The sequence below is a fragment of the Harpia harpyja genome, chromosome 4 (genome assembly GCF_026419915.1).
Source record: "Harpia harpyja isolate bHarHar1 chromosome 4, bHarHar1 primary haplotype, whole genome shotgun sequence".
NCBI classification, from domain to species: Eukaryota; Metazoa; Chordata; class Aves; order Accipitriformes; family Accipitridae; genus Harpia; species Harpia harpyja.
This window is the reverse complement of record NC_068943.1, coordinates 47301037-47322619: the sequence shown is the minus strand read 5'-3', so window position 1 is coordinate 47322619 and position 21583 is coordinate 47301037. Positions and strand designations below refer to the sequence as shown.

Below are 21583 nucleotides of genomic sequence, written 5' to 3'. Positions count from 1 at the left end.
CCGCCTGCCCGCCTCCCGCCTGCCCGGCAGGCGCCCGCCGCCGGCAGCCCGCAGCCAGGACCCCGGGCCACGTGCGCGGGGCGGGGCTCGCCGCAGCCGCGGGTTTGAGATCCGGGCGGAGCGGGCGGCACCTCGGTCCACGTGGGACGGACCCACTCGCGCCGGAGGGGGGGGAAAGGCGGCCTCCGCGCTCCGTCCGAGAGGCTTTTCTACGGCTAGGGCCTCCCCGCTGCCAGACCTCCACCGCCAGCTGTAAGATCATCTCTGTATTTAATTTCCACGGCCCCTCTGTTCCCGATGCCCTTTTGGAAAAGAAAGCCTGCGAGGCAGCCGGCCCGTACAAGTAGTGTCACCGTTCCCCTCCAGTCCAGGCCCACACCCAACCCCGCGAGCGGCCACGCTCTCACATGGAAGGTACGGTTACAGAGTTTAAACACGGCAACAGAACAGAGGGAGGTTTTTGGCGTCGCTGGGAAAGAACGGGGCCAACAGACACAGAGCGAGGAAGAGCAGGCCGGGTGCCAGGCCACGCAGAAGAGACTGTGGGCTGCCCCCAAGGCAGAGGCTCAAAGCTGTAGTGCAGTGGAAAGTCTTAAAGAATAAGTCCTGAAAGGAAGAGACAGAACAAGGGATAGAAGGGAAGGTCCTAGGAGAGATGCTGGCGGCAGTGGCAATGCGCTCAATGCCGCCTCGATGAAGGTGGCGAGTTGCACAGACACTCTGGAGCTCCAGCCGCTAACCCTGCAAGGCTTTGATTGTGCCAGTGAGTGTAGGTCTATGGATGAGACCCTGGTTATCAGTCCAGTCTGTCCTCCAGCTCCTCCTTCTGCTTTTTCCTCTCTGCAAGCCACTGCTGGATCTTCTCTTTAAGCTCTGTGTTTGGTCTGATCTGGTCCATAGTGAGGGGGCTCCGATTGAAAGGATCCGTCTGGTCACTGAAAGACAAAGCATCGAGGAGATTACTGGGAGAGTCCTGGCACTAGAAATAAAAAAAGAGGAAGACAGGCCAGGAAGAGTCATCAGACAAGTGAAACGGATCCCCCAAAAGTATCAAGGTACAAGGCCCGCGCTTTGTACCTGAGGAGGTGCCGGGCTATAGTCGACCGGTCCACGGTAACACGGGAGGAGGGCAGTATCACCGGGTCTGACATCAGAGTGCTCATGATCGGATCCAGGAATTCATCACAGGCGTCCGCATACGTCTCTTCCTCCTGCTGCTGGCGGTCTGCAAGAGACTGGTGGGCACACACAGCTTTTAGAGACTCGGTCTCCCACTTCTTTCAAAAGCAGGTTTGCTCCTAACCTGTAGCTAAAGCATTTACAGGTCCGTGCTGGTAGGGAGCCCTCTCAGCTGCCCCACCTGAGCCTCAGATGAAGTCCCACTCCCAGAAATTCAGCTCCACGGCAAAGACACAGTGACACACAGATGGAAAAGGATGCCAGGAACCACTTCCACCTCCCCCCCCGGCCCCGAGCTTAAATTCACTCTGATTCTCACCTTGATCCTCTCAGCCAGGTTACTGAAAGACACTATCATGTTGCCAGGCTTGTTGATTTTCTTCAGAACCCGAACAGTCTGGGCAAAGAGCATCGGTGAATAGGAGCGGCCATCCTTGGGCACCGTGGCACAGAAATTTTCTTCATCCCTGGACCACAGGTTAAAAGAGAGCAAAGGTTTAAGAACCCGCATTTATCGGGCTGCAAAACACAGTCCCCACAACAGCGGCACTTGCTTTATCACAGCAAAGAACTCAAAGCCAGAGAAAAGCTTGACCATAATTAGGCATTTCTCCTGGGTCCTCTCCAGAGTGACCGATGGTACGAATGTAACTGCTGTCATGCTTAACCTCCATCCCTGCTAGCTGAGTTGTGGCTGACATCCCTGGGTAATTTAAGTTACAATTGCTACAAAAGAGCACAGCATGCTTCCGAAAGGCCCACTGAGGACTGTGGAAAGCATGCAGAGCGATTCTGTTAGCACTGTTCCTGGACAGGAGGCTCCCCCACCGTGAGGCAGGGGGCCAGGGGGCTCTGCTAGCCAGGATGTCCCCAGGATGGCTCCCACCACCCCACACGCCAGCTCTCCCTTGTCACCTACCCAAGGTTTAGGTAGATGGTACAGATGTCAGACACGAGCTGCTGCGGCTTGAAGTCAAACTCACTGAAATCCTTGACCTTCAGAGCTCCCATTTTAGGGCCAACAAGGTGTTGCAGGAAATAGTTGAGCATGGAGATGATGCGCTCAGCAAGGAAAGGATGCACAAACAGGGACTTAATTTCTGGAACAGAGACCAACCGTTCCCTCAGCTCCACAGCAATCCCGTCCCACTCCAACCACCCTAAGACCAAGCTTGCGCCCGCCCATTCCCAGGCAGGGCCCTTCTCCAGATCCCGGTGGGCAGGAGGGGTTGCTCTCCCTACCTGAAGTCAGGAAGGCCAGAGTGCCAATGGTTTCATTGGACATGATGTTGTGGAAGCGGGCCAGCTGACCAAACATCTGCAGGCTCGACTCCTTCTCACGGCGAGCCTCCTGGGACAGGCTGTCCCATTCGCCACGGTCCTTCTCGATCTGCTGAACTTTAATCTTACTGAGGTACTGCAAAGACACAGCAGGGAAGCGTCTGGGAGAACAGGCAGGTAAATGGGCAACGGCAGCTAAGTCAGACCTGTTCTGCTGTGCTCCGGGCTGACAGAGGCCAGGTCGGGATGCGAAAGGTACAACATGAGTGCTTGAAAAGGCCTCTCAACGACCACACACGTTTTGCAAACACCACAACATTCATTTGGACAGCAAACCATAGAAAGTCCATAAACATGCACAACCAGATGGGCGATAGCCACATCACCCGTCTTATGTGCCAGCCTCCCGACAATCAAAGCTCCCCCAAAAAGCCCTTTCTAGCAGCAACAGGCAGCTGCGAAACATGTGGAGACAGTCATTGCGCACCAAGGACATCAGTTCACCTGGCACTCTCCTTGTAAACCCAAAGGAGAACTGCCTGGAGACAAAAGGCCTTTGTTAGGATAAACCACCCATGCAAAGGCCAAGGGGGTTTGATAATCAAAAACTGCAGAAGTTGTTTAAAGCCTGGCTGTGTCCAGATTAGCAGCGGGCAGATTTCCTCGCAACTCCCCCAGCAAGCTTCATGCTCAATCTGAGAAAAGCCCGTTTGCTCCTCTTTGTTCTGACCTGTCTCTGGAGACCGAAGGGAAGGAAACGAGCACCCTGCCCGCGGGTCCCCAGACCCCGCCACCCCTTGGCCTTCACCCTTTCTCCCAGGGCATTGGCCACACTAGCCCGGAATTGTTTCCTGCAAGCATCCACCACACAGATTCATCAGGCAGGAGCAGAGCAAGCTGATACTGTTCTAGGGATAGGAGGTCAGTATCGCACCTAGCCACCTTCAGGGGAGCGAGAACTGTTGCTTACGTGATGCTGACTACACGTGCACTCAGCCCTACCTGTATGGCTTCATCCAACAGGAAAATGGCATCATTCATGAGCAAATTAAGGAAGCGCAAGAAGAGAGGGGGGTTCATTGCCTCCAGGTTCTCTGAGGCGTAATCAGCCAGAGCCTGCAAGGAATGAGGGAACGGTGAATGCTGTGGCACAGTCGCAATGGCAGGGGACCGATCTGCATGCTCCATACAGAGCTGCGCACGCACACGCCTATGTATGTGCCTCTTGCCTCACCTTTATGCTCTGCCGGTATGAATCTGTGCCCCACATGTACCTCAGGATGGGATACATGGGACGGCGGTAGTTAAACTTCTGTTCAAACTGGTGCGGGTCACCTAGACGTCAGCAAAAGTAAGAGCATTTCAGGGGTGCAGTGGGCACAGGCAGGGGCTGCCAATTCCTTTTCACAGTTTGTTTGGAATAAAACCCATGCTCCCATATAGGTCAGTGAAATCTGTCATCGATTTCAAAGCAGTGCAACCAATCCTGTGTTAGAAGAGGGCGGGTGAGGACCCACTATAAGCGCTGCTGAGCTGAAAAGCTTGAGTTCTGGAGGTTATCCTTTCTAGCTAAGCAGTTCTGCATAAGCCAGAAGTTTGGGAAGACGGATGCTTTGCCGGAATGCCGCCTGCCTAACACAGCTGAGCAGCTTAACAAATTGCAAATAGATTCATTTGTTTTCACTGACATACTTCAAACCCTGGAGACCCTCCCCCTGCAGATGTTACAGAAGGAAGACAACTCTTCCCCTTTTGAGCTTACCAGTAAACTCGATATCCACAAAGACTTTGATAAGCGCCTCGGCAAGGTGGGCAGCGTTTTGGTAAGAACAGAACACTCGCTTGCGATGAAACACACTTGAGACGAGTGGGTTCTGGGCCTGATCTAAGTGAGGCATCACAGCTTCCAACACTTCTGCCAGCTTAGCTCGCAGATGAGGATTTTTCATCCTGCAAGAGAAAACAACAAAGCAAATCCAGAATGGCAGGAGAGCCAGGGTTTGGGACTGAGCTGCTCAGGAAACACTCTAGGAGCTGCACCCATCCATGTAGGAGCACCCGCTTGTTGCAGACCATCTGTAAAGCTAACGCCCACATCCAGTGGCTCACTCCCAATAAACCTGACTTGTCCCAGCTGTTTACTTACTGCCCAGTGACTTGCTTCCTATTTATCCTGCAAGTCCAAAGCGCTTTTGCCTGCTGAGCCCACTGTCCAGTACAAATCACTGAGGTGAGGGTATAACTTTCTTCTGCTGCAGGTGTGGGGCAGAAGCCAAGCCACGTACCCAAGGTCACACCATAGGGCGCTGCCAAGAAGAACTACAGCCTCCATCTCCGCGGGGCCAGCCCAGGGACAGCGGGAGCAGCGAGAGCTGCCTACCACATGAAATCACCTGCTCCTGCAGCCACTGTGAGCTCGCTGTATTTACACATGCGAGTACAAACAAACGAACAGCAGAAATGTGGCATGTGCGGTGATGTCTTATCAGGAAGATCGATGAAACAACTCAATTTTGTTCAGTGCTCAGTTACCATAGTAGACTTCATACAGATACTCCAAACAGATCAATCCCAATAGCTTCCTTTAACAAGTACCAAAATGACTCTAGCTAACGAGGCTCCTGCATACTGCAACTAAACAATTATTTAGACACCGAATCCCCTTTATACCTCACGTGAAACCCGCGTCCTTCTGGCAGGGCCTTGTTCGCTGTGCCTCCTGCAGGCAGAATTTAGCTTTTCCCAAGGAGATCAACCCACTCATGGCTACGTAAACCAAGCCTCAAGACACCTCTGAACTTCCACTTGCTTGTTCCCCTCTGGGTGCTCTGCAGATAAGTGCACGGGGCTCACACCTGGGGCTGCACGTACCTCTCCACATCACCCATGAAAACAGTAACAAAGTGAAGGATGTGCTCCAGAGAATCGGCGGAAGTCTCCAAGATGTCATCAGCGAAACGCCGCAGGAAAATGAAGAAGTCGCCCAAATTATCGGCAAAGAATTCTGCAAACAGAGATTGTATGTGAGCTCCTCCTTGGGTGGCTCGCTTTGCCCTTTTCTAGCCTCCCGTCTACCCTCCCCTCATCGCCCCGATTCCCATCAAAGTTTCAGGAACTAACTAGCTGTATCAGAACACTGCAGTCATGAAGGATGCCTGGCCTGATGAAATTAGTAATGCACAGGATTTGCTTCACCTCTCTCAGCAGTCAGGTCACTTACAGGGCAGAACCCAGCAGCTGCCTGCTGACTGTACACGCTGTTACACAAAAAAACCCCCACGGCAAGAAAGCCTCTAGACAACAGAAACCGCAAGGAGGATTTTGCGCATAGAGAGAACAGTAAATCAGCATAGTATTTGGCAAAACTTTGCAACTTGGCCGTGAGTGGGATCTTTAAAAGGTCAGCAGCGTCAATACCCTAACTATGCCCCCCTCAAAACCCCCAAATTTTCCCAGAGCAACCCTCTTCAAAGGGAATATTCTGCACAAAGAAAGATGCCACTGGTTGTAGCACTGCGTCCTGCCCTGGACAGAAACATGCTTCCTCAGACAGCTCTCCCAGTGCTCATCCGAATGGTACCAGGATTATAGCCTGTAAGGTGAGCTCGGAGGTCCCAGGTTTCTCTGGAGTTTCTGACCTCGCTGCTGACAGTTTGATGTTGCGACTGACCTTCCCTACGCTTCCTTACGTGCTCTGGAACCCTTCTTTCCAAAGGCAGAATGCCCTTTCAGCACCTCAGTGAAGAGGAAACCCAGGTGCTATGAACATCTTAAGGAATTGGGCCACGTACACATAGCTACTCTAAATGCAGTATTATACGAGTAGCTCTAGACTCGGATGGTTAATTGCGGGAGGCACACAGACAGACCGCCAGCAGGACAGGCAGCTTCACCTGGCACATAGGCCAACGCGCTGTTTTCCACCTCTGGCAGCGGGAAGGTCAGCTCTAGCGGCTCCGTCCCATGGTTTCCCATGGCCAGCTGCACCAGCAGAACTGCCATAGACACTTGCAGATTCAGGCAGTTCTGCAGCATCTGTGGCTCTGTCATCGCTGTCTTGGTGGAGAGATAGATGGTCATCAGGCGCTCGAACTGCTCCCTGAGGCTGTCGGCAGCAGGGCTGGAGCTCTGCTGAGCTTCTCGCCATGCTACTTGCAGGCGATGAAGGCTTTGGTTTATCTTTACCATGTGGTCGTGCAACCTACCCGGAAAACAAGGCAAGAAGGAGATGACACGAGATGTACAGACTGCCTAAGCGATACGTAAGCCAGCACATGCTTTTATCCTGCTCATGGCGATAAGAGTTCTGCACACTCGAGCTCAAACCGTTTCGTGGGGATAAATCTGTCTGGGGCACCAGCAACAGGAAAGCCTTTAGAGAAAGGCAAGCCAGGGCTTGGGAGGATAGAATCATAGAATAATTTAGGTTGAAAAAGACCTTCAAGATCATCGAGTCCAACCATCATTCATGCCCACTAAACCATGTCCCGAAGTGCCTTTTCTACGCGCTTTTTGAATACCTCCAGGGATGGTGACTCAACCACTTCCCTGGGCAGCCTATTCCAATGTCTGACAACCCTTTCAGTAAAGAAATTTTTCCTAATATCCAACCTAAACCTCCCTTGCCACAACTTGAGGCCATTTCCTCTCGTCCTATCTCCAGCCACCTGACAGAAGAGACCAGCACCCACCTCACTACAACCCCCCTTCAGGTAGTTGTAGAGAGCGATAAGGTCTCCCCTCAGCCTCCTTTTCTCCAGACAAAACAGCCCCAGTTCCCTCAGCTGCTCCTCATAAGAGTTGTGCTCCAGGCCCCTCTCCAACTCGGCTACCCTTCTCTGGACACGCTCCAGCACCTCAATGTCTTTCCTGTAGTGAGGGGCCCAAAACTGAACACAGTACTCAAGGTGCGGCCTCACCAGCGCCAAGTACAGGGGAACAATCACCTCCCTGCTCCTGCTGGCCACACTATTTCTGATACAGGTCAGGACACCATTGGCCTTCTTGGCCACCTGGGCACACTGCTGGCTCATATTCAGCCGGCTGTCAACCAGCACCCCCAGGTCTTTCTCTGCCAGGCAGCTTTCTAGCCACTCTTCCCCAAGGCCGTCGCGCTGCATGGGGTCGCCGTGACCGTAGTGCAGGACCCGGCACTCGGCCTTGTTGAACTTCATGTAATTGGCCTCGGCCCATCGATCCAGCCTGTCCAGATCTCTCTGTAGAGCCTTCCTACCCTCAAGCAGATCAACCCTGCCTTCCAACTTGGCGTTGTCTGCAAACTTGCTGATGGTGCACTCGATCCCCTCGTCTAGATCATTGATAAAGATATTAAACAGAACCGGCCCCAACACCGAGCCCTGGGGAACACCACTTGTGACTCGCTGCCAACTGGATTTAAATCCATTCACCACAACCCTCTGGGCTCGTTCATCCAGACAGTTTTTCACCCAGTGAGGAGTACACTTGTCTAAACCATGAGACGCCAGCTTCTCAAGGAGTACGCCATGAGAGGCAGCGTCAAAGGCCTTGCTGAAGTCGAGGTAGGTAACATCCACAGATGCCAGATACCAGGGATACCAGACCCTGCTGAGGAACTGCAGTGGCCAGCAGAGTGGTCAGGAAAACCGATGACCACTGCAAAGCCCTCTGCAGGCGTGCAGACAGCAAGCCAGCGCAGCTGCAAACCCCCTTAGGTTACCAAGGTCAGGGATCCGGCAAGCCCGAGATGCTGGCAAGGTGACATTTTCAGTTTCCCAGCAACAAGCCACTTGCATAACTTTTTCATTGAACTCTGTATTTGGAGAATAAACCAGAAGGGGATGGTGCTTGGATCAGCAGTGACCTCACAGTATCCAGGCAACGATTTGCAGAGGGAAGCTGAGAAAAATAGTGTGTTCTGGTGTCCAGAAAATCCCTTCCTGGAAACGGAGAGCTACCTCGCTTTTCTGTTTCACATACAATCCGTTTACTGGGGCAGTTTGGAGAGCTGGCAGCAGGCAGGTGCTCTGCTGCCGAGACACTTTCTAGTAGAGAAGCGAGATGCCAGCGGCCTGCTCCCCCGCGGACAGAGAGGAAACCGAACAACCCACGGACACCCAGCACTTGGCTGTTAAGTTTCTCTAAATAATGCGGAACCTGTAAGACTGTTAGCATTGACCATGAGCCCCAGTGAACAAAATTCCTTTCCGAAATCAGTCAGCCTGAGGCTCCCAACGTCGGTCAAAGCACGCAGTGAAAGGTACTCAGCTCAACTGGCCTGCTCTGTGTTCTGAGTATTTACTAAAAATTTACGTGGCCATACACAGGTGGAAGACAGCACTGGTGGCAATCTGAGAGCAGTTACCTGTGAAATCCCAAGTGAAGGGTGTACTGTGTGAGGACCAGGTTTTCTGTCACCAGATTGTAGCTATTTGCAAACTCTGGCTCTTGCTCGCTCAGAGCGGGTATCAAGCACGTTTCTTTTTCCAAACCTGGAACAAAAAGCATCTCTGCGTCAAGCCTGGCCCAGCAGCATTGGTGAGGAGAGGCCTCAAGAGGGCCCCTGCCGAAGACACAAAACAACTGCTGAGGATGCTAGGCAGCCTTTTCTTTGTATTCCGCTCTCCCCTTGCTCCTCTCTAGTCACACCTCTGACTCTCCCTTTACTGGCACGCGTCGGGAGAGTGCTACTGGGAGAGGTAAGGACCTGAGGAGATCCCCTTTCTCATTCCCTTGCTCCCCCACAGTGTGGGGCCTACCTTTCATATGTACGTTCTTGCTCCTCCTCTCCTCTTCATTCAGCTCCTTCAGGGCACAGTAAGTGGGGTTGAAGGTTAGCAGCCTCGGAGATTTTGGTTTGCAGAAGGGCTGGCACAGCTTCAGGAGGGCAGCTCCCAAGTTGAGGAAGAAGGCGTCTGAGGCGTACATCTGGAAGAAGATCTCTGGCATCTGGTTAGCCCAAATCTTGGTGCGACCCGCGTTCGCATGGAGGCAGTTTCCCAGCCAGGAGAGAATCCTGTGCTTTGTCTCTGGAGACAACTGCAAGAGGTTCTTCAGCATCTGGTAGATCTTCTCCTGGAACTGGGCCATAAACTGTTAGGGGGAAACAGAACAGGGTTGAGGGTGGTGGGATGGCTCTTTTGCCTCTCCCATCATTAAGGCTCTCAGAGCTCTCCTTGCTCCAGACCACACCCTGCTCTTTAATGGCAGGGCTTTCAAAGTCAATCACGGCCCAGACGCCTCTGTTAATCACCGCAGACGCACAGGTTAGGAGTGAGTCAAATCCTGAGGCCGGCAGCAAAGAATAATTGGGGACGTACTCAAAAGCATAGTCAAGAGCAAGTTGTTTCCGTGGGGAGTAAAACCCAAATTCTTGACAAGTTTTTGGCAGCAACAATGACCCTGAAAGAACGTGTGACTGGGAAAGCCCCTCTCTGTGACCACTTCTGCACCCGAGTCTCCTCCTGTGTTTATATCCTGCATTCTGAGGCTTCTGTCCTTCTGAAACATTCCTGAAGACCCTCCTAGCACCATTCCCCTGAGGAGGGAGGCTATTTACTTTCATAACGAGAGAGCATGTTGCCTATCCCTTTCTCCACCAGGGAGACAAATAGCATTTTAATTACAGGACAGGTACTACAACCTATTTCCCGGTGATTACAACACCTAAGGCAGATTACCTTCGTGTAGCACCTCAGGTTATGGTGCCTGTATCTGTTCCAGGAGTACCACCCTACCCTTGTCCCAGTACTTGGACAACTGCTTTGATAAAACAGGACTTGCTCATCACAACAACCCGAGGAAGGGGGCTAAACTGTTCATGTGTTACAGCTGGAGGATCCAAAGCAGTTTTGTGACTTGCTTAGTCATGAGCCAGATTATTAAAGAGCCAGCGGCAGAACTCAAGGCCTGACATCATGTCTTTAACCCTCAGGCAATGAGGGGCCTCTAAAACACATGGGGAAGCAGTACTGCCACGCTTCAGCCCACCTGGTGGGTGTTGGATTCCTGCACTTTGATCTCTTGTGGGCTGGATCGGGATGGATTCAGAAAATAGCCGTGGTTCTCCACTACACCCGGGGTCTTTAACAAGCAGGAGATGTTTAAAATGGCACCTAGCAAAGTCTTCTGGTACATCTGTCCGTTGCTGGGATCCTTGGGCTGGATGTAGCCTGCAAAAACCTAGGGAACACAGCAGGACACGCTGACGGTTGTATAAAATCCCAGTAAAAAACCCCCACAAACTGAGGGGTTTGGGACATGTTATCAGAAAGGAGAAGAGGGGTAAGAGTACACACACAAGGTGTTGTTAACGCTGCACTGTCAGTTTGACCTCCACCGATATGTGCCCCTCCTGCAAGTAGAACCTGCGAGGAGCTCTTGATCAGGCCACCGCACCCACCTTTGCTATGTCCTTCTGCTTCGTGAAGTAGAGGAGCACATCGAGGTACGTGTACAGCAGGATCTGGCAGAGGTCCAGGTCCTTGATTCTGCCCAAGAGGATGTCAAACACAGGAACCATGACCTCCCCGAACGTCCGCACCTCCTCATCCATTGTTAAGGCTTCTATGACCTCCTCAAGAAACTCGGTCACGTCTTCGAAGTCTAGCGAGGGAAGCAAGGCTGTTACTCACGATACGCCAAACAGCTGAACCTCAGCGCGTGTATCCCTAAACATGGCCCTCCCTTTTAGCAATGAGGGGAGCCAAAGCTTCACCCGACTCCACGACACTCTTCCCGCAGCTTAAGCTAAAGGGTGGCCTCGCAGCATGAAGCTAGTGGCGCAACCCAGCTGGACTTACGCGCCCCTCTCAGCGCCTCCAGCATCAGGTCCACCAGCTGCTCGTACACGTTCTGGTTGACGTAAATCTCCGGGGTGAGGAGGACAGTGCGAGAGTTTGACACAGTCAGGTTCCGGCAGCGCACGGCAAAGGGCAGCAGGTTCTCCGGGACCTTGGTTATCTGCGCAAGGAGAACAAGACAGTGCTGGGGCCCTGGCAGCCGCTTCTGGCCATTAAAACCTCAGGTCCGTCACTTCGGACCAGAAAGCCAGGTGACAAAGCTGCCTTCTTCCTCAGGAGCCCCTGCCCACCTCTTCTCTTGCCCTCTGGAAGCAGGCATAGAGGTAGCGCAGAATCTGCCTCTCCCCCGCATCCCGGTCGGCAGAGAGGTTCTGCGTGCTGGTGGAGGTCATGTAAATCAGGTGGTTTCCAGGCTCCGGCAGCAGCAAGCGGGTGAAGAGGGCCTAGGGACCAGCAAAGATAGACATAAAGTGAAACGGCCCTGGCAGAGAGACAATCCCTCCAGAAAAACAAGCACCATGTCACTGCAGGCTAGGTTACTTCTGCCTGGAAGAGCACTCACTATTCCTCATTAATTAACAGAACGCTAAACCAAGAACACTCAGGCTTGCTCCTTTGCTAAATGATTTCTCCTCTAAGAGTGACGGAAGTCCTAACAGAAGTTTTTTTCACTGGAAAACCCACCAAAAAGTCACCGTTGTGTCTACAGATGGAGCTGAGTGCACGCATGACACCGTTCAAAGTTTATTCAGTAGCACAAGAGACCGCATGCTGCAACATTTGCCTCCCACGACCACATGCAAGTCTTCCCTCGCACCCTGTCCAGGCCAAATTTGTTCCCCTCCCCATCCCCAGCCAATCTGCACGGCAGCAAACTCCTGCAGCCTCCAGGAGGAGGGGCTCCAAGCAGTGAATTCTAAACCTTTCTCAATCTCGTACCCCCAAAACCCCATGGCCGTTTCCAGCAAAGCCGTGACTGGCAGCTCCACGCTGGACTTTGGCAAACAGACCGCATTCAGGATGCGTTGTGAGGAAATAAATTCAGTTCCTGTTGCCCAAGTAGGCAGAGTGCCCGAGGCAAGCGGTCCTACCTGTTCGACATTGTCCATGTCCAGCCAGTCCTGGTCGTCCAGGTCTGCGGCCATTTCTTCCAGATAGACACAGCGTGCTGGGATCCCGTTCCCGCTCTTCATGCTGGGGTCGCCTGAGGAAGCCGCAGAACGACCCGTTTCACCCAAACTGATGGAAAACATGCCGGCAGGCAGCGGAATGTGCAGGCAGGGCCCTGCCCATGGCAGAGCCGCCCGCTGCAAACTGCTGTGCCGAGGCAGGCTCCCACTCCCAGCGTTCCCCTTCCGATAGATCTGGGGGGGCTCTGCCCTGCGTGAGAGAGTTTCCCCAGCCTGCGATGCCCCCGCCCCCAACTGCAATAAGGAGGGTTCCCAGCGCTCACTGTTGTCGAGGGTGATGAGGAATATCCTCTGGATCATGTGGTTGATGTTGAGCTGCTCGCACAGCTCCCGCTGCGAGCGGAAGGAGCGGCTGATCTCGGCCACCGAGTAGTCGCAGTCATCCAGGCTCTCGGTGACGCTGTTGTCAGAGTCATCTTGGCTGACCGAAGTCTCATCGCCTGCAAAACACGGCTCCTCAGCCTCCCGGCGGGGGAGGTCTCGCCTCTGCCGGAGGGGCCGGCGCCCGCCCCCCGCCCTGCCAAACCTGTCAGCTGCCGCAGCTGCTGCTGCTTCTGGACGGCGGCGAACTGCTTGGCGTCGGCAATGGAGCCGAAGAGGGCGGCGAAGGGGTTGCTGGAGATGCTGTTGTTGTTCTCCTGGTCGGTCATCTCCCCTCAGGGCCGCGCCATGCGGGGGAGGGGGGGCCGGGGCCGGGCTGCGGCGAGAGCCGCCGTCAGGGCCCGGACCCGCCGGGCAGCGCCGCCCGCGCCCCGAGCCGCTCCCCCGGGCGCGGCGGGCCCGGCCCGCTCGGTGTGAGGCCGCCGGTCGGTACCGCGGCCCGCTCGGCCCCTACCGGGTCCGCCTCGCTCACCTCCACCGCCGCCGGACAGTACTGCGCGTCACGCCGTCGCGGCGCAACAGACGTCACCGCGGTGCGCCGGAAGCCGGAGAGAGGGAGGGAGGCGGGCCCTTTGGGAGAACGTCTCGGGGCGGGGCAGAGAGTGGGCGGGCGGCAGCGACCCCTGGCGGAGCGGAGGAGCGAGCGCCCGCCTCCGGCCCCCGGGCACGGACACGGGGACGGACGCGTAACCGCGCCTGTTTGCGTGCGGCGAAAAGCAAACCTCTGCGTAATACCCGCGTCGGCGTTTACTATTGGCCCAGCGACCTGCATTTTAATATTCATGTATGCAAATTGAAAAATTAATATGCAGGATGCATAAGCATTACGCCTATGAGCTTATTAACATGCAGGTTGGCCATTTGCATACATAAGCACCTATTCGCAGTTGCACAAAGGTACCCAAACATGGTTTTGGTTTTTTTGTTTGGGTTTTTTTAATTTTCTTTTTTTTAATTTTTTTTTTTTTTTTTTTTAGCATTTTGTGTGTGTGTGTGAGGTCTTTGGGCAGTGCCTGTAATTAGCGCCTTGCAGTGCCTGTGTCTCTGTACACGTGTGTGCGCAGGATGCGCGGTCACGGCCCCACGGGGGGACCTGACCCACCCTGCCAGGATGGCCCCCCCCACCCCCACCCCACGCCAAACACAGCTGTGGGTCCTGGGTGCTATTGGGGGGGGCAACATGTGGGGCTGGAGTACCAGCAGGCAGAGGTACGTATTGGGCGGGGGGGCTGCAGAGCCCCACGGGGGGGTCTGGGGGTGCTGGGGGGGGGGGGGGCAACAGGTGCAATAGGAGCCAGCCAAGAGGGCCCACCACATCCCAGGGTGCATCGAACACAGCAGGGCCAAAAAAAGAGAGGTTAATTACCCCACTGTAATTAGCGGCGGTGTGCCCCCCCCCCCACGACACCTGCCTGCAGGCCTGGCCCCCGCCCTTGGGGTGTGCAGACCCCCCACGTCGGGGGGTGTTTGAGGGGTTTTGGACAATGGCCTTAATTACATGATTTAGGGTCGGGTCGGCCCTGAGGTGGTCAGTCGGGTGGGCGAGAGGAGCCCGCGAGGGCTCTGCCAGCTGAAATGTCTGCTGTCCTCCTCTTCAGGGTATGAAAGTGTATTAACTTTTTGGGGTTTTTTTTGTATATATATACATATATATAAACCCCCCATACTTATATACACATATACACTGTCGTGGGTGGCCCCACGTGCCCACCCAGCTGCTTCATCACTCTCCTCCTCAGCAGGACAGTGGGGGAGAAGCAGAAAATAAGCCAAACAAAAAAATCCCGAACAACCCATGGGGTGAGATAAAGGCAGTTTAATTAAAGAAAAAGCAAAGGTGGCATGCAGCAGCAAAGGAAACCAAAAGGATTTTATCTTCTCCTTCACCTCAAGTGATGGCCACAAAGCACAGCACTGGAGGGGGAAGGTGATGCCATCCCAGCCAGACCTGCTACATAAGAACTTTTATATGGATTTATAGATATAAAAGGGGACATTAAGCACCGCGATGTGGCGCAGCGGTGGCATTTCGCTGCCGCCTCTGGTATGTTTTGCGCTGCAGTGACACACGCCAGAGGCAGGAGCTGGCTGTGGCGACACGAGGTGCCCCTGGACAGCCAAGTACAACCAGAACTCCCCCCACCCCAACCCCTTGCTGAGCCCCTCCTCACTCCAGCGACACCCCCCCAGGATGGCGGTGCAGCAGCCAGGTGGTGAGAACGGTGCAGAAACGCGGCTGCTCTGTGGGGTTTTACTGTGATTAGTAATTAGTGGCGTGGGCGGGAGTGATGAGTTACATACGCAGTGCTGTGCTGGGGGGGAGGGGGGATAGGAGGGTGGGACACCCCCTCACTGGGTAACGCCACCCTTGCAGGGCACCCCCTGTGCAGGAATGAATACTGACCCACCTAATGCCATTCATCTATTTCTATCAGCATAATTAATTTAATTATATTTGTTTAACTCTATTAAACTCTGTCCCAGCCTCTTGCAGAACCGTCCAGCTGTGACAGTTCTGTGATGGGGGGGTCCTGGGGCAATGCGTGGGGCTGGGGGGGCAGCTTGGGGGTGTCGGGGGGAGGCTGTGGGGTGATGTCTGAGTCTGTGGGGTGCTGCGGGGGGGCCCTGGAGTGACGTGGGGGGCAGTGGGGGGGGCCCTGGAGCCTTGTGTGGGGTCACAGCCCCTCCCCACCCATGCTGTGCAGCAGCCATCCCATTCAGGGGGTCTGAGCAACCCCTGTCAAGTGTCGTGCAAGCAGAACAAACACTGCTGATTTATTTGTGTGGGTTTTTTTAATTAAGAGACTTTAATCACCCACTGCAAAAATAATGCCACGTGGCTGCAGCCGGGGCTGTGGGGTGGGGGGGGGCGAGGGCCAGGGAGCAGGAGGGCTCAGCCCCATGGAGGGAGGGTGGGCTATGGCACTGTCGGCGCGGGACCCTCTGCCAGGCACCTGCCATGCATGGAGGGCACGGCCGGGCGTCCCATCCCGTGGCCCCCCGGGAGCAGCTCAGGCGGCGACCCCCTGCTCCAGCGGCTCGTCCCGGCTGCCCTCGGCCACGCTGCTGGGACCGCTCAGCCCGGTGAGAGCATCCTTGCCGGGCCCGGTCCCCGGCGGGGCGCAGGGCTGCAGGAGGTGGTCCCAGTAGAGGCTGAGCATGGAGTGCTCCTGCTGCTCCAGCTCCTTCAGCTCGTGCAGCTCCTTGGCACTGGCGGCCGGTGTCTGCACCTCGAAGGTCATCTCGAAGCGGCTGTAGTCCACCCGGAAGGCGCCTTTCTCCAGGGACATGCAGGGCTCGAAGCGGTACCCCCAGAGGATCTCATCCTCCGTGTACGAGGTGCGGGCTTGGCACGTCATTCCTGCAGTGAGAGAACGGCTCAGCTGCCACCGCCGCTGCCGGTGGGCAGAGCGCCAGGGCACCGCGACAAACCACCCGCTGCCTAACTCGGGGCTTCCAGCCCCGGGTCACCCATTTCCTGGGGGGCAGCTAGTTTCGGCCCCAGGCATCTCTTCCCAAGATGCAAGCCCCGAGCCCAGGTTCGCCTGGCATCTCCGGGACACCAGGGGAGACACCCATCCCCACCCTGACCCCTGCGGACCACTCGCCTGTGGCTTCCACAATGCCCTCGAGGATGATGATGATTTCGAACTGCTCCCGGCGCAGCGACTCGGCTGACATGTCCCAGAAGGGGCTGCGGCGGTTGATGACGTGGCAGATGATCTGGGGCTCCACCAGAAACAGGCGGTCCTCCCCCGTGTCGTAGCCCAGGTTCAGCTCCGACTGCTCCAGGGGGATGAACTCCCCCTCGGCCGTCTGCCGGGACTTGATCAGCTTGGCCCGGATCTTGGCGTCTACCATGTGGCTGTCCCGCAGGTCTCCCACGCGAAACATCAGGCAGAGTTTCTCATCCCGGCGGGAGACAACACAGTTCTTGCTGAAGATGAGGGTCTGGGCGCGCTTCTTGGGCCGGGAGATCTTGACAAACATGCAGCCCACCATCAGGGCGTCGATCATGGAGCCGACGATGGACTGCGCCATCAGCAGGATGACACCCTCAGCGCAGTTGGCCGTCACCATCCGGGAGCCATAGCCGATGGTCCGCTGGCTTTCCACTGAGAAGAGCAAGGCAGAGACGAAGTCGTCCACGTTCTCGATGCACGCCCGCCACTCAGGATCACCCCGGTGCCCGATGTCGCCCCGCACCCACGCGTCGAAGAAGTAGATGGTGCCGAAGACCACCCAGGTGACGATGTAGCACATCATGAAGACAAAGAGGAACCAGCGGTACTTGAGGTCCACGATGGTGGTGAAGATGTCCGAGAGGAACCGCTTCTTCTCCTGGATGTTGCCCAGGTTCACCTGGCACTTGCCCACCTTCGTCACGTAGCGCTGCCGCTGCCGTTTGCTGGCCTGGACCACGGGGCTATCGTCCTCCAGCAGCTTGCGGCGCCGGGTCTGCAGCCCCTCTGGGGTGGCGGCGGCGGCACTGCGGGTGGGGGTCTTGCTGCGCGCCGAGCTGGGGATGTTGGGCACGCTCAGCGTGTGCAGCGCGTAACAGCGGGTGCCTGCCTCCTGTGGGGCGGCCAGCAGGCACCGGGACAGATCACCAGGATGGTGCTGGGCAGCCACGCTGCCACGGCTCGGCAGCAGGGATGGCTCGTCGGGGACGGTGCCACCACGGCAGGGTGGGGACAGGTAGTTTGGCATCAGGGCGCTTCTCTTGGCAGCGGCGGCGCTGGCTTGCTGCCTGCTGTCCTCCGCCAGAGCCCCAGGGGCGGCCGGGAGTTCGGGCTGCAGCGCAGAAAGGAGGCCGCCGGTAAGAAATCACCTCTGACAACCACGACCGCCCGGTGGCATCCTGTCCAAAGGATGCCCGAGAGCCCCGGCACAAGCCATACCTTCTGGGGGAAAGTGCCGTACCAGCTGGTGTCGGTGGGTGGCCGGGGGAGGTAAGCCAGCATGTGCTTGGCGGTGGGGGTCTGCGCCGGGGGGATAGAGTTGCTGCGGCCACGGGGCTCCTCGGGCACCAGCCAGCCGCCATCGCCACTGTTGCGGGCGCAGGGGAGCACCATGGCAGTACCGGGACGGGGGCTCAGCCCCAGGCTGTGCGCAGGGTCCTGCCATGGGGGACACAAAGTGGGGCATTATTTTGGACGCAGAGGGCGGCATGGGGCTCCGGCCCCTCTCCGCATCCCCACGGGCCAGGGTCTGGTGGGGCTGCCCTCGCCCGGCAGTGCACGTGCCAGCCATGGGGCCGTGCTGGGGCGGCAATGGGCTGGCACCAGATGGCTAAGCCCATTAGGGGCCATAATTGCATTGCAGAGGCCAGGGAAGGAAGTGTTCACCTCCGGCGTGGAGCAGCCCCGGCAGCGGCCAAGCTCCAGGTGAGCGCCCGCAGCTGTGCTCCACACTTGTCCCAGGCCGTGGCCATAATTGCCAGTTCTCTAATGAGCTCTGAGCAGAAACGGGCAGCCCCTGGGCGCGGGAGGAAGGACAGCCCATGATAGAGATGCAGACCCACAGCTGGGCAGCTCAGGACGGGCCGAGTCCAGCCAAGTCCCCGCGGGGAGATTGCGATTGGAGGTCATGTTCCTGAAAATGCAACCCAGAAAGCAGTGACCTGTACGGACAGGGATGGGGAGGGAGAGCGCAGGCACTCTGCCTCCTCCAAGCATCCCCAGCCAGTGCCCTGGGGCAGGACCACTCCCACTCCCGTGGCACCTCCTGCCACTGCCCTGGTGGGACCGGCGGTCCTCAGGGCCGACCTCCCAGCCCCCTAGCCCTGCAGAGACCCCCGGGTGAGAGAGGCACCCACCTCATGTCCAGGTGGAGCAGCTGCCAGACCAGCAGACGTCGTCCTCGGCTCCTGCTCCACCCTGGTCGCCGCCAGGCATCTTCCCACCGGTTGTGGATGGGGTGCCGCTGCGGCCGGTGGGAGGGAAGGACGGGGAGCTTGTCGGCGGCTGCCAATCCGGCTCCAGCAGCAGAAGGTCGCCCGTTAATCTGTCTCAATGACAGGCGCAATTACCTTGAGACGATTTAATCGGAAGGAGCGGGCGCCCTGACGCCTGGGGGAAGGAGCAGGAGGGGTTTCCCAGCGGATTTCCCTGCTCTCGCCCTCGGGATGATGCTCCCCATCTGCTCTTGGGGATGGGACCGTCAACAAGGGCTGGAAAACATCCCCCCTCTCCCGCCTTGGCTGTGCTCCAGGTTGAATGCGGTCCATCCTCCCTCGCCCTCTCCTTTTAGGAGCCCTCTGCGAAGGTCCCCCCCAACGCTCACTGGGGCCGGACCCCCGGCGCCATGAGGATTCAGTAATTTCCAGCCTGGCCCCCGATACCGCTGTTGATAAAAAAGATGGCAGATGAAGGAGAGATTAGTCGCTAATCTCCCAGGGAAGATGAATCTGCAAGCTGGACCCCATAGAGGGGACGCACGTGGGGGCGGATGGGAGCCGAGCACCAGCACAAAGTTGGGATTTTCCTGATGATGTAGCCCAACCTTTTCCCCCATCTTTTTTTCTGCAGCAGGATATCTTCTTCCAGGCAAGAGTTTGCTCACATCAAGCACCAAGAACCGTGTCCCCTGGTGAGGCGCTGGGTGCAGGACGGGGTGATCAGTGCCCACCTGCGAGCGGCGGGCAAAGGCACACCCTCCCTTGGACATCCTCGTCCTTGATGCAGCTCTCGAGGGCTCCTTTGCAGATTTATTTAACGACTGAATGAGGGTCGATGCCTCAAACCCTCCTGAGAAGAGCCTGACTCCGGCTCTCTGCTGCCTGCATCCCACCTCGGGGTCCCCTCCCCGTCCCACCACGGCCAGAGCCGTTGCTACTGAGAGACGCTTTCCCTGCCAAGACTCTCGCTTCAGGGTGGCCGAGGCTCGGAGGATTTGCATGCTTTGGCTTAACCCTCCCGGGCGCGGTAAGGCAGCGGTGGGACCCTGGCCAGAGTCACGGCGGGGATGCACCCGGCTTTTTCTGCTGAGCCCGGCGCGCTTTGCTTTTAGCTTGGAAAAACCAACAACGGCTCGAAAATGACCATGGCCACACCCCGGCGTTGGAGGAACAGGCTTGAATTCACTGCCCTGGGCGCCAGATGCGGTCGGCGGCGGGGCGGATGCTGCTCTACAAGTGTTAATGCCCGCGGCCGCCACTCAGGGCGGCTTATCTCGGCCCGTCGTGCAGGTTAGCAGGGTGGCGTTAGCATGGCTGGGAGCTGGCGGGCGAAGGCGCAGGCAGGGGGGATGTTGCTGGCCATCCTCGGGTGGGTCTCCTCCTGCATCACCACCTTCGTGCCACTCTGGAAGAGCCTCAGCCTGGACCTGAATGAGCTGGAGGTCTGGAACATGGGGCTCTGGCAGGTCTGCATTGCCCGGGAGGAAGGGGCTGTCGAGTGCCGAGCCCACGGCTCCTTCCTGGCGCTGCCCCCCGAGCTGCGCATCTCCCGCCTCCTGATGTGCCTATCCAACGGGCTGGGGCTGCTGGGGTGCCTCCTCGCTGCCCCGGGGCTGGAGGGCCTGCGAGGACAAACCTGGGCTAAAGCGGTGGCTCCTGCTCGCCAGGGGAGCAGCATTTGGCACGGCGGGGATGGCCACCCTGGCGCCCATCTCCTGGGTCGCCTACAACACCGTCCTCGACTTCTGGGATGACACCGTCCCCGACATCGTCCCCCGGTGGGAATTCGGGGAGGCCACCTTCCTGGGGTGGTTTGCCGGAGCCTTCCTTGCCACCGGTGGGCTGCTCCTCGCTTGCAGCGCCCGTTCCACGAGGACCGCAATGCTGCTGGCCCCTACCTGCCGCCAGCCCCCCGCCACGCGTGTTGCAGCCGGGGGCCACCACCCACACCCCAAAACCACAGACCTGGTCATCTAGAGACTCGGGGTGCCATGCCCTGTGCGCCTCCCGGCTCTTCCCATTGCAGGGATGGCTCCTGCATGTTTTACAGGATGATTTGCTAATTCCTACGGCAGCCCTGCAGATTTTTTTCCTTCCTCCGTGTGCCTGCTTCACTTTTTTCTTTTTTAGGGAGCAACAGCTTTCCCCACAGCACTTGTCGAGCGAGCGTGGGAAGGCAACGAGGCAGAGGCAGAGCGGTGGGCAGCACTTTGTACTGCTGGTGACATTTGTGGTAGCGTCGCTTATGGATGACGCTGTGTTAGCATCCCCTGCGAATCCCCTGTAGCCGAGTCTGTCATGGCTAGCAGCCATGCCTCAGCGTAGCAGCTCACTCCTTGCCTGTCCGCATCACTCTGCTGTATTCGCAATAAATTATCGCAGTCATCGGCAGTGTGTTTCTGTGCTCTGAACGTACAGCTGCACCTTGCATGAGGCGCAGCATGAGTGGGGATGAAGGGTGGGAGCTGCAAGGGGCAGTGCTGCCACTCCAGCGATGCGTTGGTCTGTCCAGAAAAGAGGGGGGGGAAAAAGGAGAGAAAGGTGGAAAACAAGGGGGAGAAGGAAAACGAGAGACGAGGCGGTACCAAAGAGTGCTCCTGCTGCAAAGACAGGATGCCAGCACCCGTATCCCCTGCAGTAGCCTCATCTTCTCATGGCTAAAATGATAACGCCGTAAGCATGCCACCGACCTTCGTGTAGAAAGTTTCTCAACTACATCATTTACCTGTGCAGTAGAGGTAAGAGTGGTGTTTTGCCGGTGGTCTTAACCGTTTCTTCCACATTTTCCTGATTCAGCTGTAAAAATAAAGTCTGCTTGCACGCCTCTGTGCAACCAACAGCACGGAACATCAGGCTGGATTAACACCCAGAGT

General features: G+C 56.8%; 3 protein-coding genes across 5 annotated transcripts; 1 reads left to right on the top strand and 2 right to left on the bottom strand.

The window, feature by feature from the left end:
* Positions 1-253: 253 nt before the first annotated feature.
* UBE4A (ubiquitination factor E4A) lies at positions 254-13343 on the bottom strand. Of its 2 annotated transcripts, XM_052783781.1 has the most exons (20): positions 13284-13343; positions 12957-13127; positions 12694-12870; positions 12332-12444; positions 11531-11683; positions 11241-11400; positions 10841-11043; positions 10429-10620; positions 9198-9531; positions 8804-8930; positions 6354-6661; positions 5332-5464; positions 4223-4410; positions 3695-3795; positions 3463-3576; positions 2422-2596; positions 2099-2279; positions 1499-1646; positions 1078-1235; positions 254-935 (listed from the first exon to the last, which is right to left on the bottom strand). In XM_052783781.1, the coding sequence occupies exons 2-20, from the start codon at positions 13078-13080 to the stop codon at positions 797-799; spliced, it is 3228 nt and encodes a 1075-aa protein (XP_052639741.1). In that variant the 5' UTR covers positions 13081-13127; positions 13284-13343; the 3' UTR covers positions 254-796. The 2 variants fall into 2 exon arrangements, with proteins under 2 accessions (XP_052639741.1, XP_052639740.1); XM_052783780.1 differs by having other exon boundaries at positions 12957-13300.
* A 1269-nt stretch (positions 13344-14612) lies between these two features.
* Positions 14613-18761, bottom strand: LOC128140280 (G protein-activated inward rectifier potassium channel 4-like). Of its 2 annotated transcripts, XM_052783782.1 has the most exons (4): positions 18630-18761; positions 17713-17931; positions 16420-17605; positions 14613-16172 (listed from the first exon to the last, which is right to left on the bottom strand). In XM_052783782.1, the coding sequence occupies exons 2-4, from the start codon at positions 17884-17886 to the stop codon at positions 15823-15825; spliced, it is 1710 nt and encodes a 569-aa protein (XP_052639742.1). In that variant the 5' UTR covers positions 17887-17931; positions 18630-18761; the 3' UTR covers positions 14613-15822. The 2 variants fall into 2 exon arrangements, with proteins under 2 accessions (XP_052639742.1, XP_052639743.1); XM_052783783.1 differs by lacking the exon at positions 17713-17931 and having other exon boundaries at positions 18630-18740.
* Positions 18762-19155: 394 nt separating this feature from the next.
* On the top strand, positions 19156-21472 carry CLDN25 (claudin 25). Its single transcript, XM_052783790.1, is given in 2 exon segments — positions 19156-20316; positions 20318-21472. Coding segments are annotated over 2 exon segments (666 nt in total). The 5' UTR covers positions 19156-20020; the 3' UTR covers positions 20688-21472.
* Positions 21473-21583: the final 111 nt, after the last annotated feature.

Coding starts and splice junctions, on each gene's coding strand:
- UBE4A (XM_052783781.1), bottom strand. CDS start 13,080: ATGACCGACCAGGAGAACAACAACAGCATCTCCAGCAACCCCTTCGCC. Junction 11,684..12,331: donor ACATGGACAATGTCGAACAG/GTAGGACCGCTT, acceptor GCTGGTCCCTAG/GCCCTCTTCACCCGCTTGCT. Junction 6,662..8,803: donor CTTCACTTGGGATTTCACAG/GTAACTGCTCTC, acceptor TTTTCCGGGTAG/GTTGCACGACCACATGGTAA.
- LOC128140280 (XM_052783782.1), bottom strand. CDS start 17,886: ATGGTGCTCCCCTGCGCCCGCAACAGTGGCGATGGCGGCTGGCTGGTG. Junction 17,606..17,712: donor ACGGCACTTTCCCCCAGAAG/GTATGGCTTGTG, acceptor TCTGCGCTGCAG/CCCGAACTCCCGGCCGCCCC. Junction 16,173..16,419: donor GGGCATTGTGGAAGCCACAG/GCGAGTGGTCCG, acceptor CTCTCACTGCAG/GAATGACGTGCCAAGCCCGC.